This window comes from Schistocerca nitens, chromosome 4 (genome assembly GCF_023898315.1).
Source record: "Schistocerca nitens isolate TAMUIC-IGC-003100 chromosome 4, iqSchNite1.1, whole genome shotgun sequence".
Classification (NCBI taxonomy): Eukaryota; Metazoa; Arthropoda; class Insecta; order Orthoptera; family Acrididae; genus Schistocerca; species Schistocerca nitens.
In genome coordinates this window covers 394,342,672-394,358,996 of record NC_064617.1, presented here as the reverse complement: position 1 = coordinate 394,358,996, position 16,325 = coordinate 394,342,672, and the positions used below count along the sequence as shown (strand labels likewise).

Genomic DNA, 16,325 nt, shown 5'->3' with positions numbered 1-16,325 from the left:
CGGGCGTGGATGTGTGTGATGTCCTTAGGTTAGTTAGGTTTAAGTAGTTCTAAGTTCTAGGGGACTTATGACCACAGTAGTTGAGTCCCATAGTGCTCATAGCTATTTGAACCATTTTTGAATCTCTTCTGTTACAAGGTACTATGACGATGTCGTGAACGTAATATAACAAAATATACAGAGTATACTCCTCAAATAGAAATTTCGGGGTTGATCTTTAAGAGTGATCTGGCAAATAATAATATTCAGCATCATATTCGTGTGTTACATACGATTTTATTGGCTTCACTTGGTATCTACCGATCACCGAAAAGAGCGTATACAGTGTGGCTGTTAGCAAATTAATCGCACTGTACATAGCGATGGACCCCCCTCGGTGAGCTCGGCTCCCTCCTCGTCACAGTGATAAGCCCTTCCACAGTGGCCTAACAGGGAGTTCCCTGTGTTTCCCCCATGTTTGCATCACCTGTCCTCTTGGCGATGGCGGCTTCCCAGACCTATCGCTTAGCCGCAGTCAATATCAAAACCTTTCGTGTACGCCTCAAACTGGCTTTACTCCATGACATGCTGTATGCTGCGGACGTTGATATTGCTCTCCTCCAGGAGGTGCATATTGCAACTTTTTGTGCTCCTCGTGGTTTTGCATCACAAATCTGTCATGTTGCCCCTGGGGTGGCGAGCCTCTTACGTGACGGTATCCTCGCTGATGCAGTAGCCTGTCTCCCTGATGTCAGAGGTATGGTTCTCACGTTTAGTGGCGTTAGGATCGTCAATGTGTATGCGCCATCTGGTTCGTGTCGCTGCCGTGAACATTTCACCTTCTTCTCAGAAACAGTCACGCTTCTTTTCCTGGGTCACCAAGATGCTTTGATTGGGAGGCGACTTCAGCTGCGCTCAGGCACCCGAAGACCGACTACCATGTTGTAGACGAGCGGTCTGAGGCGCCTGGCGCCAGTCGCCGCCTTCTCACGGTCCGCGCGGCTACCCCCCCCCCCCCCACCCCGTCGAAGGTTCGAGTCCTACCTCGGACATGGGTGTGTGTGTTGTCCTTAGCGTAAGTTAGGTGAAGTTGGATTGAGTAGTGTATAAGCTTAGGGACAGATGACCTTAGCAGTTTGGTCCCATAAGACCTTACCACAAATTTCTTCGGAGCATGTTCATGGCGATCGTCCATGATTTAAGCATTTCGCTAGCCATTCTCCCAGCCGCTTTGATCGTGTTTACATCTCCCGCAATGTTGTCAGTGGGGTGCAGGCTGTTGAAGTCTGCCCCGTTGCGCTCTCTGACCTTATAGCATATATCTGCGCAATCAGACTCTGCTGCGAAGTGTGTGGCGCGGCCAGCGGCCATGGAAACTGATTACGATCCACCGTACTTCACCTGAATGCCGGCACCTCTTCGGGACCACGTGGGCAATTGTCGTCGCCACCGTGATGCCTATCAGTATTCCCTGTCTTGATGGGAGCTCTGTGCTAAGCCTGCCCTCCGCAAGGCCTTGGTTGAGTATGGAAGTGCGGTTGCGCCATGGCGGCGACTAACTCAGGAATTATATTTCGCCATTCTCCTGGTATGTACTAAGATGCCTTATTCGCCAGAGCTGGAGCTATGGTTAGGGCGCGCACACATGCCGGTTTAGCGCAGAAGCGTCCATCTATCTGTCATGTCATAACGAAACTAAACCACCATCAGAATACTTTGATTAATGTCCATATGACCGATGATGGGCAGCGTTTTGATACCCAACGGGATATAGGGTCCGCCCTCCATGCACATTATGTTACAGTGTACTCTGAACAACATCATCACGTGCCAACATTATGGCGGTCTCCAGACACTCCTTTGACTCGGTCCCCATGGATGCGACGATGGATCTGCTTGCTAACGTCACAGAGGACGAAGTCCATTTATCCAGGCGGATTCTACGAACAGGTCGCCTGGTCCTAACGGCCTCCCACTGGAGTTTTATCGAACATTTCGCCTCCTTCTGGCGCCGGTGTGGAAGGAAATTTGTCAGTACCTTATGTCACCTTTCGTGCCGATTCCAGACTGTTTCCGCGGTGGTTTCCTCATTCCCATCCACAAGCCGTGGGGCACCCTATAGATATGCTATTACTGCCCCTTGATGCTACTCAACGGCAACATGAAGATCTTTACCCGGGTGTTGGCTCCGCGGCTTAAACGGAGCGCTCGGTACATGGTTTTCCCTGATCGAACTTCTTTAGGAGGTGCCAATAACATCCGCACTGCCCTCTGACACTATCGGTACATAATCGCTCCTGCTCATGCTCGTCGTACGCCTGGACTTTCGGCAGCTCTTGACTTCAGCCAGGCGTTCGATCGGGCCGATTACGACTACCTGAAAGGTGTGCTCTGCAATATGGGATAGCCTGATAGTACCGTCGACGTCCTAATGTGTCTCCTTCATGGAACTAAGTCTCATGTACTATGGAGTAGCCGTCTCACTCCCACCGCCTCGATCCGTCGGTCAGTGCGTCAAGGCTGCCTGCTCTCTGCACTGTATGCTTGCGCCATGTCCTATTGGTGGAGGCTCTTGCTCACACTCTCTCTCAGCACCTATTCCGCTTTTGACCGTCCCGCCGCCCTTCTTTTACTTCCGCCGCTTTTCCCTCGAGCTTAGCTACGTCCTTACTGCGATAATGCCAGCGCTCTTGACATCCACGAATGCGATCTGTGGATTTCTTCAGCAGCACCGGTCACCGAATGTGCTTGAGGGGAAGCATCCCCACGTTGACTGGAGTGCCGTATGGTGACCGGTATGCGCTCCTTATCTTGACACTGACGTCCAGTCTGCATGTTACCTTACTGTCAATGGGAAGCAAGTATGCCGGCCACGCCTTCACGGAATTCACCTCCCAAACACGCTGTTGTGTGCCGCCTGTGGTGTTTTGGATACAGACGAGCATCGCCTTGTGTGCATATCGGCAAGAGGTGTCTGGTTACTGGCGCGACAGATGTCCTAATCACATGTGTGACTGTTCATCAGTTACCTATTCAACTGCTCCTCTTTCTGGAGGTTGGATACTTCCCGGAAGCGAAGACGAACTCTGTGAAGTGGATTTGTGGAAACGCGCTCACTGCTTGTTTGCTGATGGCAAGAAAAGCGTCCTTGATTTTTCGCAGTTCCTTAATGAACGCCATTGTCCTGTTGTCCACAATCCAAAATACAAAAATTTACTTCGCCGTGTTTTCCTTAACCCGCCCCATAGCTGGGGTGTTCCTGCCATGAAGAGTTGATACCCGCCCCTACCACAGTTAGAGCTGATATATTCTCCGGTCATCGGAATATTCTTCTCGGAAAAGCTATACGTCGATAGTCCCAATGAGTCTGACGCTTGCTGCCGGCCGCTGTGGCCGAGCGGCTCTAGGCACTTCAGTCCGGAACCGCGGGACTGCTACGGTCGCAGGTTCGAATCCTGCCTCGGGCATGGATGTGTGTGATGTCCTTAGGTTAGTTAGGTTTAAGTAGTTCTAAGTCTAGGGGACTGATGACCTCGTATGTTAAGTCCCAAAGTGCTTAGAGCCATTTGGACCATTTTCTGACTCTTGGTGCGCACCGCTCCTCGCGACGCCGGTTTCCTGCTATTCTCGGTGGTATTAATGTTAATTGAAAGAAAAGGAAAATAAATAAGTAAACCATTGATGTTCATTGTACCTCTACTCCACGTTCCCTGTGCTTTTCTTGGTTTCTGGAGAGTGTGAACGAGACATGGTGGCAGGCCTCGGGTTGCGACCCCTGCCCACTGTGCCCCCCACCACCCCATTTGGGCGCCAAGAACGTTCCTACATTTAAAAAAAAAAGGTAAGGCGACTGCTCGCGGTAAGCGGGAAATCCGGGTTCGAGTCCCGCTCTGGCATAAATTTTCATTGACATTATTCCATTATACAGCTGATGGTTGTCCATATTCACAACTGCGAATACATTTCATACAGCTGAAAAAGCAATGCGAAGGACTGACTACTACTTAGAAGCCTTTGGAATGAATTTATGTGGAGTAAGCAAAGGTTACAGTTGTCTCTAAAAAGCCGAACTTTCATGCATCCCTGGTCACCATGCTGTACTAATTAAGAGTCTTGGGAGTAAAAACTACCCTTTCGAAGGCTCCAAAACATACCTAAAGGAAGTCCAAGCGTTATGGAGTTTGGTTATCAAACGAGACTTTGATTCATTTTTGACATGAATAAAATTCTGAATAAAAAAGTGTAAAAAATCTGTTATTTTGCCACGTGAAACTTAGTGTACGATAGACGAAGAACTCGTTCATTCCAAGATTATCTACTGTAGGACATGTAGAAGAGACGGTAATACTACCAACGTCGGTGGTAAAATTATTGCGATACCTACAAGTAGGGAAGTTTCAGCACCATTGAAAGTCAATTAAGTGATGAAGCTCTACTGGATATTTCCAGTAGAATGGGGCGGCACTTAATATATCGCAAGCAATTAGACCATGAAACGAGACACTTAAAGTAGTACATGAGTTTTGCTTTTTGGGCAGTAAAGTAACTAATGATGGCCGAAGTAGAAATGTACACTGGCCATGGCTAGAAAAGAATTTCTGAAGAAGAGAAATTTGTTAATATCGAGTATAGATTTAAGTGTTCGGTAGTCTTTTCTGAAGGCATTTATATGGAGTATTAAAGTGAACCATGGACGATAAACTGTTTAGACATGAAGAGAACAGAAGCTTTCAGAATGTGATGCCACAAAAGAATGTTGAAAACTAGATGGATAGATGAGGTGGTTCTTTTTTTTTGGGGGGGGGGGGGGGGTCATCAGTCTTCTGACTGGTTTGATGCGACCCGCCACGAATTCCTTTCCTGTGCTAACCTCTTCAATTCAGAGCAGCGCTTGCAACCTACGTCCTCTATTATTTGCTGGATGTATTCCAATCTGTGTCTTCCTCTACAGTTTTTGTCTTCTACAGCTCCCTCTAGTACCATGGAAGTTATTCCCTCACGTCTTAACAGATGTCCTATCATCCTGTCCCTTCTTCTTATCAGTGTTTCCCATATATTCCTTTCGTCTCCGATTCTGCACAGAACCTCCTCATTCTTTACTTTATCAGTCTATCTAATTTTCAACTTTCGTCTGTATCACCACATCTCAAATGCTTCGATTCTCTTCTATTCCGGTTTCCCAAAGTCCATGTTTCACTACCCTATAATTCTGTACTCCAGACGTACGTCCTCAGAAATTTCTTTCTCAAATTAAGGCCGAAATTTGATCCTAGTAGACTTCTCTCGGTGAGGAATGCCCTTTTTGCCATTGCTAGTCTGCTTTTGATGTCCTCCTTGCTCCGTCCGTCATTGGTTATTTTACTGACTAGGTAGCAGAATCCCTTAACTTTATCTACTTCGTGACCATCGATTCTGATATTAGGTTTCTCGCTGTTCTCATTTCTACTACTTCTCATTACCTTCGTCTTTCTTCGATTTAATCTCAGTCCATACTCTACTCATTAAAATGGTCATCCATTCAGGAGGTCATGAAATTCTTCTTCACTGTCACTCAGGATAGCAATGTCATCAGCGAATCGTATCATTGATATCCTTTCAGCTAGAATTTTCAATCAACTCGTGAACCTTTCTTTTATTTCCATCATTGCTTCCTCGATGTACAGAATGCGAACAGTAGGGGCTAAAGGCTACATCCTAGTCTTACACCCTTTTTAATACGAGCACTTAGTTCTTGGTCGTCCACTCTTATTATTCCGTCTTGGCCGTTGTACATATTCTATGTGATCCGTCTCTCCCTATAGCTTCCCCTACTTTTCTCAGAATTTCGAACATATTGCCCATTTTACATTGTCGAACGCTTTTCCCAGGTCGACAAATTCTATGAATTTGTCTTGGTTTTTCTTTAGTCTTGCTTCCATTATTAATCGCAACGTCAGAATTGCCTCTCTCGTGCCTTTACCTTTCCTAAAGCCAAACTGATCGTCATCTAGCGCATCCTCAATTTTCTTTTCCATTCTTCTGTATATTATTCATGTCAGCAACTTGGATGCATCAGCTGTTAAACTGATTGTGCGATAATTCTCGCACTCGTCAGCTCTTGCCTACTTCGGAATTGTGATGATGATATTTTTCCGAAAGTCAGATGGTATGTCGCCAGACTCATACATTCTACACATCAACAAGAACAGCCGTTTTGTTGCCACTTCCCCCAACGATTTTAGAAATTCGGATGGATGTTGTCTATCCCTTCTGCTTTATTTGATCTTAAGTCCTCCGAAGCTCTTTTAAATTCTGATTCTAATACCGGGTCCCCTATCTCTTCTAAATCAACTACTGTTTCTTCTTCTGTCCCATCAGACAAATCTTCCCCCTTACAGAGGCTTTCAATGTATTCTTTCCACTTATTCGCTCTCTCCTCTTCATTTAACAGTGGAATTCCCGTCCCACTCTTAATGTTGCCACCCTTGCTTTTAATGTCACCGAAGGTTGTTTTGACTTTCCTGTATGCTCAGTCAGTGCTACTGACAATCATTTCTTTTTCGATTTCTTCACATTTTTCACGCAGCCATTTTGTCGTAGCTTCCCTGCACTTCCTATTTATTTCATTCATCAGCGACTTGTATTTCTGTATTCTGACTTTCCCGGAGCAAAAAAAATGGCTCTGAGCACTATGGGACTCAACTGCTGAGGTCATTAGTCCCCTAGAACTTAGAACTAGTTAAACCTAACTAACCTAAGGACATCACAAACATCCATGCCGAGGCAGGATTCGAACCTGCGACCGTAGCGGTCTTGCGGTTCCAGACTGCAGCGCCTTTAACCGCACGGCCACTTCGGCCGGCCTTCCCGGAACATTTTTGTAGTTCCTCCTTTCATCGATCAATTGAAGTATTTCTTCTGTTACCTATGGTTTCTTCGCAGTTACCTTCTTTGTACCTATGTTTTCCTTCCCAACTAGCCGGCCGGTGTGGACGAGCGGTTGTAGGTGCTTCAGTCTGGTACCGCTCGACCGCTCCGGTCGCAGGTTCGAATCCTGCCTCGGGCATTGATGTGTGTGATGTCCTTAGGTTAGTTAGGTTTAAGTAGTTCTAAGTTCTATGGGACCGATGACCTCAGATGTTATGTCCCATAGTGCTCAGAGCCATATGATCCATTTGAACCTTCCCAACTTCTGTTATCACCCTTTTTAGGGATGTCCATTCCTCTTCAACTGCATTGCCTATGGAGCTATGGCTTATTGCTGTATCTATAGCCTTAGAGAACTTGAAGCATATCTCGTCATTTTTTAGTACTTCCTTATTCCACTTCTTTGCTTATTGATTGTTCCTGACTAATGTCTTAAACTTCAGAGCCTACTCTTCATTACTACTATGTTGTAATCTGACTCTGTATCTTCTCTTGGGTACGCCTTACAGTCCAGTATCTGATGAGGAGGTACTGAATAGAAAAGGGAAGAAAAAAAATTTGTGGCACAACCTGACTAGAAGACGGGATCGGTTGGTAGGACACATTCTGAGACAGCAGGTGATCATCAATTTAGTACTGGAGGGACGTGGAGGGGAGGGGGGGGAGGGGGCGTAAAAATCGTAGAGGGAGGGAGGCCAGGATATGAGTACAGTAAGGAGATTCAGAAAAATGTACAGTAAGTTGCAGCAGTTACTCGGAGACGAAGAGGCTTGCACAGGACAGAGTGGCATGGAGAGCTCCATCAAACCAGTCTTCGGACGGATTACTGCAACAACAACAAGTGATTTGCGTGATGGTCATCTACAAGTTAAATCACCTGCAGCTAGACGACGTTTTACATTAGAGACATGTGGGTTCAGTCCACGATGCTGCTCCTGATGCTGCCTAAGTAGGTGTGCCAATCTTCTTGGATTAGCGACCGACTGCTTACAAATCGTTATGTCCTCTTCCTTGTTGGTTTTCGAAAACTACCTGATCTTCGCTTATTGGCCGCTGTTCCATGCTGTTTTTACCGTCAGCTTCACGCGCTTATTAGTTGTCGAGATGTGCCGTAGTCTCTATCGACGCTGGACTGCAACGATTCCTTCTTGAAAACATGCTAAACAGTTTGCTCGGATCAACTGAGTATTCTTTATGTTTTGACATAGTCGTCTCTACAAAAAATTCCTAAGTGACATTAGTTAACCAAAGAAAATTCCAAAATACTTTTGACATAAAGGAATATATACTAGGATCGTTCAATAAGTAATGCAACATATTTTTTTCCGAAAACAGATTGGTTTTATTCAGAATTCCAGTACACCGTGTTTTGGTTACATACCCTATTAATCAACATAATCCCCGTTCAATGTGACGGCCTTATGCCACCTCACTGAGGGGACCTATACGCCACATGGTACCACTCAACTGGTCGACGGCGGAGCCAAAGCCTTGCTGCAACAGTAAGTAACCTCCCCGTCATCCACGTACCGCTTCCCGCAGAGTGCATTCTTCGCTGGGCCAAACACATGGAAACTCTTAATCATCTTTTGTAAGGCGGCGAGGAATATAGTGCTCACACAACTTTGAGTACCCCAACTGGTGCACGAGTGTGTGAGCACTACCAACAGAGACGTTCAGCTGTGCAGCGATGAGTTTAATAGTGATCCGTCGTCGTCTCTAATGAGACTGTCCCCGCGTTCCAACACTGCAGGACTCTGTCACGAGATTGAAGGACGCGTCGCCGTGCGACTCACCTGAATTTTGTTCACTTCCACGTCTCCCTACACATTCTGCAAGCGCCTATGAATATCTGCGGTGCTCTGGTTTACCGCCAAAAGAAACACAATGACAGCTCTCTGCTTGGAAAGCTCGTCCGTTACAGACGCCACTTCAAAAGTTACGTACAGCGCCGCTACCTATCGGAAGTTCATGAAAGTGTAGGGGCTGGAGCGAAAATACGCCACCATGTCCCACAACAAATTCCACGTTTTTCAACGTAAACTGTCCGACGGAAAAAAACGTATTGACTACTTATTGAGCTCCCCTATTACTTACATTTTTATTGTATGACCATGCTTGTTTACTGGATATACCGGGTCATCAAAAAGTCAGTATAAATTTGAAAACTGAATAAATCACGGAATAATGTAGGTAGAGAGGTACAAATTAACACACATGCTTGGAATGACATGGGGTTTTATTAGAACCAAAAAAAATACAAAAGTGCAAAAAATTTCCGACAGATGGCGCTTCATCTGATCAGAATAGCAATAATTAGCATAACAAAGTAAGACAAAGCAAAGATGATGTTCTTTACAGGAAATGCTCAATATGTCTACCATCATTCCTCAACAATAGCTATAGTCGAGAAATAATGTTGTGAACAGCACTGTAAAGCATGTCCGGAGTTATGGTGAGGCATTGGCATCGGATGTTGTCATTCAGCATCCCTAGAGATGTCGGTCGATCACGATACACTTGCGACTTCAGGTAACCCCAAAGCCAATAATCGCACGGACTGAGATCTGGGGACCTGGGAGGGCAAGCATGACGAAAGTAGCGGCTGAGCACACGATCATCACGAAACGACGCGCGCAAGATATCTTTCACACGTCTAGCAATATGGGGTGGAGCGCCATCCTGCATAAATATCGTACGTTCCAGCAGGTGTTTATCAGCCAGGCTTGGAATGATGCGATTTTGTAACATATCGGCGTACCTCTCACCCGTTACGGTAGCAGTTACAAAACCAGAATCACGCATTTCCTCGAAGAAAAAAGGCCCGATAACGGTAGATGTGGTAAATCCAACGCATACCGTGACTTTCTCGTCGTGCAATTGAGTTTCCACGACAGTTCTAGGATTTTCGGTAGCCCAAATTCTGCAGTTGTGTTCGTTGACAGACCCTCGGAGCGTGAAATGAGCTTCGTCGGTCCACATCGCGTTACTCAACCAATCGTCATCTTCCGCCATCTTTTGAAACGCCCACACCGCAAATGTCCTCGGCTTCACTAAATCGCCTCGTAACAGTTCATGATGCCGATGGATTTTGTACGGATAGCATCGGAGGGTACGCCTAAGTGCCAACCAAACAGTAGTGTATGGAATTCCGGTGCGACGTGCGACTGCACGAGCGCTGACTTCCCCGTGCATAGACGAACCCGCTACAGTCTCCATTTCTTCCTGAACTGTCTCAGCAGCATTACGCCTTCTGCTCGGTCGGCCATTACGGGGTCTATCGTCTAAGCAACCCGTGGCTTCGAACTTCGAAATCATTCCCGTCACAGCTGCATTTGTCAACGGACCTTTACCCGTTCCAATCCCCTTCCTATGGCGATAGGATCGTAACTCTGAACTAGCACATTCCCCATTCTGATACTACAGCTTCACTAAAAGCGCCTTTTCAGGTAACGTCAACATGCTGCGACTGCTGGCGCATCTGATTCTCTCTCTCATTACAGCTCCTTTTATACACGATTGTCATGCGCAGTCGCTGACTTTTTGCTGTCCAGCGCCATCTGTCGGACATTTTGTGAACTTTTTTTTTTTTTTTGTTCTAATAAAACCCCTTGTCAAATGGTTCAAATGGCTCTGAGCACTATGGGACTTAACATCTATGGTCATCAGTCCCCTAGAACTTAGAACTACATAAACCTAACTAACCTAAGGACAGCACACAACACCCAGCCATCACGAGGCAGAGAAAATCCCTGACCCCGCCGGGAATCGAACCCGGGAACTTGGGCGTGGGAAGCGAGAACGCTACCGCACGACCACGAGATGCGGGCAAAAAACCCCTTGTCATTACAAGCATGTGTGTCAATTTTTACCTCTCTATCTACATTATTCCGTGGTTTATTAAGTTTTCAAATTTACACTGACTTTCTGATCACCCGGTATAACCACAGCGGCGTGAAGGTGTTGATGCAGTGACACAGTTACATGCGTTACTCTCTTGTGGCTGCATGCAAACAGTGCTGACAACATAAAATCGAAACAACAAAATATTTTTGAGTGCAGCTGTAGTGCACTTAATATCTGTTTTAAGTTTGTTGCATACTGCTCTCATCGTATTGCACTTTCAGTGGCCAGCATTGTTCAAATGGCTCTGAGCACTATGGGAGTTAACATCTATGGTCATCAGTCCCCTAGAACTTAAAACTTCTTAAACCTAACTAACCTAAGGACATCACACAACACCCAGTCATCACGAGGCAGAGAAAATCCCTGACCCCGCCGGGAATCGAACCCGGGAACCCGGGCGCGGGAAGCGAGAACGCTACCGCACGACCACGAGCTGCGGACGCCAGCATTGCAGAAGTCAGTTTAATCATATTTCTTCAGCTAAATTTCTGGAATAAGTCTGTGTTCTTCAACAGATACGTAAGGGTTAGCTTCCGTTTATTAAAAAAAAAAACTCTCTCGTAGCTGCCAAAACGCCACGATTTCAGCCAGCGGCTACTGGATACGTGCAACAGAGACTGCGCTCAGCGGCAGCTCAGAACGCCAGGCCCGTCGTCGTTTGTCAGCTGTCAGTGAGTGCCGCCGTAAAGCAGCGGCAGGAGGGAGCGCCGCCCGGGGCCCGTCCCGCTGCGGCTCGCAGGCGTTGCCGCTGCCTTTGTGGCCGGCGCGCCGAGATGCCTGACTGATAGCCGGCCAATAACTGAGAAATATGAACCGTAAAAGCGGCGGATCGCGCGCCGCGGCAGCACCGCCACAATGCGCCATTACACCGCGGCCGGCTCGGCCCGCCCACGCCCTATGCGCCGGGAGTGGCTGCGCTGGTTTCGTCTCACTCCTAGGCCAGTTGTCGCTGCCGCGGGTAAACAGCTCAATCAGATCGAGGTGTGGCCGCTAGGAAACTTATCTCGCTACGGTTCCATTACAACGTCGTCCTCTTCAACGCAACCTCGACTGTTGATAACCAAGCGAGGTTGCGCGGTGGTCAGCACCATGGACTCACATCGGGAACATGCGACCATCCAGACCTAGATTTCCCTGATTTGCCTCAGAATTTCCAGGCAAATGGCGGGATGGTTCCTTTGAAAGGGCACTGCCTCGTTCCTTCCCCATCCTTAAAGAAATAATGGTTCAAATCGCTCTGAGCACTATGGGACTTAACTTCTGAGATCATCAGTCCCCTAGAACTTAGAACTACTTAAACCTAACTAACCTAAGGACACCACACACATCCATGCCTGAGGCAGGATTCGAACCTGCGACCGTAGTGGTAGCGCGGTTCCAGACTGTAGCGGCTAGAAACGGTCGGTCACCCCGGCCGGCAAAGAAACAATCCGAACTTGTGCTTCTTCTCTAAGGACCTCTTTGTCGACGTGACGTTACACCCTAATCTTCCTTTTTCCTACAAAATATTAGCCCCCCCTTAAAAAAAGAGTACATAGGTCGGTTTCGAGCACTGTGCATGGTGTAAAACTGGTGCTAGGCCTTCGTATGACCCTCAACAGCTGACTTAAGGTAATGATTGAACGAGATCACGAAAAATACGGGACCCGCAACACCAGTTGCCTAGCCCAACATACATTCTTTTCGAAATAGGTAGATGAAATGTGCATGTAAAGGCAAACCAGTGATTACAATTTCAGAAAAATTGGATGATTTATTCAAGAGACAGAGCTTCTCAAATTAAGCATTCAGTAACCCATTCCACCACTTCCGGTTCTTGCGCAAGCAGTTATTCGGCTTGGCACTGACTGATAATGTTGTTGGATGTACTTCCGAAAGATGTCGTACGAAATTATGTCCAATTGGCGCGTTAGATCGTCAAAATCTCCTGCTGCTTGGAGGGCCCTGCCCATAATGATCCAAACGTTCTCAGTAGGGGAGAGCTCTGGCGACCTTGCTGGCCAAGGCAGGGTTTGGCAAGCACGGAGACAAGCAAGAGACGCTCTCGCCGTGTGTTGTCGGGCATTGTCTTGCTGAAATGTAAGCCCAGGATGCCTTGCCCTGAAGGGGGGGCACTACTGTGCTCTAAAGATGTCGCGGATGACAACTACAGAGGTCCTGGTACGAGGGTTGAAATTTAAATAGTGGCAACTATTTATTCACAACCGATGCAAAAGCGTTACATGTTTGCACCTGTTACTGTCCTTCAAAGTCGTCACCAGCGTTGTGTAGAAGCGGTTGCCAGCGATGTGGAAGGCGTAGTATACCGTTAGCAGAGCCTGTTCTGTTGATGGTGCGAATGGAGCGGTCTGCTGCCTGTCGAATCTCTGGAAAAGATCTGAAGTGAATGCCACGAAATGGTTCCTTTATCTTCGGACTCAAATCAAAGTAAGTCCGGGGAGTATGGTGGATGGTACAGTACTTCCCAGTCCCATCTACCTTACAGAGGAGCCATAGCTTCCGCTGTATGCGCCCGCGCATTGCAAAATGATGGGTGGGAGAAAGTGTCGCCGCTTCTTTCGCAGAGCTGGTCGCAGGTGATGCTCCAAAAACGAACAGTAATACTGTGCATTGACGGTCTGCCGTGGAGGAACGTAATGCGTTAGGATAACACCATCCGCACACGAGAGAATCACCATAACTTTAGACCGCTCCATTCGCACCATCAACAGAACGAGATCTGCTAACGATATACTACGCCTTCCACATCGCTGGCAACGGGTTCTACACAACGCTGGTGACTACTTTGAAGGACAGTAACAGGTAAAAACATGTAACTCTTTTGTATCTGTTGTGAATAAATAGTTGCCACTATTTAAGTTTCAACCCTCGTAAGAAAAGAAATGGCACCCAAGACTATCATTCCTGGTTGTCGGGCGATATGGGGGCGACGATCAGTTTGGCATATCACAGCTGTACGGGGCGTCTCGACAACGTCTTTGTCCTGGAATCTCATTCACTGGAGTAGTGTTCAGCGATGAGTCCCTCTTCGAACTGAGCCCCGATGACCAGTGAAGATGTGTCTGGAGACGCCCTGGACAACGGTGGGTTCCCAACCTGACTTCGCTCGCCACCCGGACCGGCAAAGGCAGGGGATGTACTGGTCACCATTTCTATTCATATCAGGATGCTTTTGGTTGCTATCCGCGGCACCTTTACAGCAAAGCGGTACGTCGACGGTATTCTATACCCCATTTTGTTGTGCTATATGGCAAGTCATCCTGGGATTACATTCTAACAAAATAAAGCCTGTCAACCCACGGCGAGATTTTCTATTGCTTGTATTCGTGCTTGACATACCCTGACTTGATCAGCAAGGTCGCTGTATCTCTTCCCAGATTGCTCCATCCGGGGCCCATGGGGTATCAGTACATTAGTGTTAGCCATTAAATGTTTTTGCTTTGTGGTGTGTTAACGAGAGCCTGCATGTATTTAAATGCGCACTTAACAAATACTAAACTCGCCTGGGACGATAACTCGTTGTCCGCTGGAGACCTGCGCTGGGACTCGTAAGACCCGTAGAGTCACTTGCTGTGAGGCACGCCACAGGACCCGTATGTCTTGTTGGCCCCGAGGAATGAACTGGCATGTATGTGCCATTCGGTTTTATACGATGTGTGGAGGTGAAAATAGTAGAAAGCAACTTTCGCATTTCGATGTGTCCATAACCACGCTGTGAATGAAGTGTCCATATTTGTTGGCACGAGGCCTGACAGAACGAGCAGCAGGATTTCAGTTGCGTAATACGGCGTCAGTGTCTAACCTCCCCACAGAAATGCATAACAATGATAATGAGCCAAATGTTAACTCCCCACAAAATTAATAAATGAAAATTGACCAAAAACCACAATAATGTCAATTAACTAATGAACCATGTAGGAAATGTAACTTCCTAACAGATATAATTAAACCTGATAAATCATATAAGGGCAGCAACGCTGACCTTCGGCCCTGTGAAATAATTAAACCTGATAAATTCTTACCTCAGTAAAACTGCGTCTATATCTGCTCTTATTTTTCGGCACAGCTCTGTGCAATGCTGGCGTATATTTAATTTTGATTCTTGGAGGAAATGCATAGGAAATATTCTTTAAATTGAATGAATGCTTTTTCTTCAAAGGAGTGGAAAAATTCTTTAAATTGAAATGATTACTTTTCTTTAAAAGATTTACTTTATAAAAAAATTATTATTGGGGCATTTTTTTGAACAAATTAATTACAATTAACAGACGTTATTAGTTGAGCACAATGCTGCTTCATTACCTTCTACAATAATATACATATCGTCCACCTCATTCCCGACCAGACTCGTGGGCAGAGCACACCGCGGACGCATGCCGACTAGCCACACACAACTGTATCCGACTTCTACTACAGACAGAGTGCAACTCGCAACTTCTGCCGACTCGCTACACACAACTGTATCCGACTTCAACTACAGACAGAGTGCAACTCGCAACTGTCCTGCCGACTCGGTACACGCAACTGCCGACTGACTACTACAGACAGAGTGCAACTCGCAACTGCTCCTGCCGACTCGGTACACTTAACAGAACTCTCGCGCGGTCAAGCGCAGACTAGCCACGATAAATAACTCTCTGGTCAGAGATTCTGTCATGCCTCGCCATCGCTGGTAATGAATATCGCCATCGCTGGTAATGAATACATATGAAACGTACGCGTTTCATAACCCTCCACTGGGGGGGGGGGGGGGGGGCGGGGGGGGGGGGGGCAAAAATTTGGCAGCGATGGTGAGTCATTTGGACTTGCCATGAGCAACAAATTTTTTCTTAACTAATTAACTTTACAATTACAGAATATACAGATATATAGATGTAGAACATGAAGTAAATATAGTGCACATGCACTGAGTACAGAACATATCAGGCAAAGACAAAATATATACAATGAGTACAAAACATATTCACAAATGGCAAAAGTGCACACGCACAGTAGTATAGAACATATCAGCAAATCACAAAAAATGTATATGCAATGAGTAGAAAACATGTTAACAAAATGACAAAAGTGCACATGCGTTGTAGTTCATAACATATTTGCAAATCACAAAAAATGTATAGGCCATAAATGCCAATCATGATAACAAAAATGATTTTTTTTTACTGTGTCACAAGAATTAGGATAGGAAAGGGAAGGATTGCGTCATGGTTGTAGCACTTTAGGTTGCACGCAGCTGCACTGAAAGTCCATATCTTTCTACAGAAGCACAACACCAAGTGAGGCAATCTACAGTTCTTTTACCAGAAGTATTAAACAGCGTGGCCATGACACTGAAATGCCGTAGTAATATTCCATGTTATCCTTTTGGTAGTACATTAGGTACACCAAACAGTGGGACCATAATATCATCTTCACCGCTCATGGTGGTGGACAGCATGTCGTGTCAACACCACGTCCTTGTCTGTTACAACAACGTAGAATTAGTGCAGAAACCATATATAGTGCTCCATGATCATGAGGATATACAGGACAAA

At 46.4% G+C, this 16,325-nt stretch overlaps 1 protein-coding gene across 1 annotated transcript in view; it reads left to right on the top strand.

Moving 5' to 3' along the window:
* LOC126252333 (forkhead box protein L2-like) overlaps nucleotides 1-11,576 on the top strand; it is a 49,910-nt gene extending 38,334 nt beyond the window's left edge. The window contains exon 3 of the mRNA XM_049953220.1: nucleotides 11,406-11,576. Within this exon, the coding sequence (XP_049809177.1) occupies nucleotides 11,406-11,576 (171 nt within the window). The remainder of the gene's footprint in view (nucleotides 1-11,405) is intronic.
* Nucleotides 11,577-16,325: the final 4,749 nt, after the last annotated feature.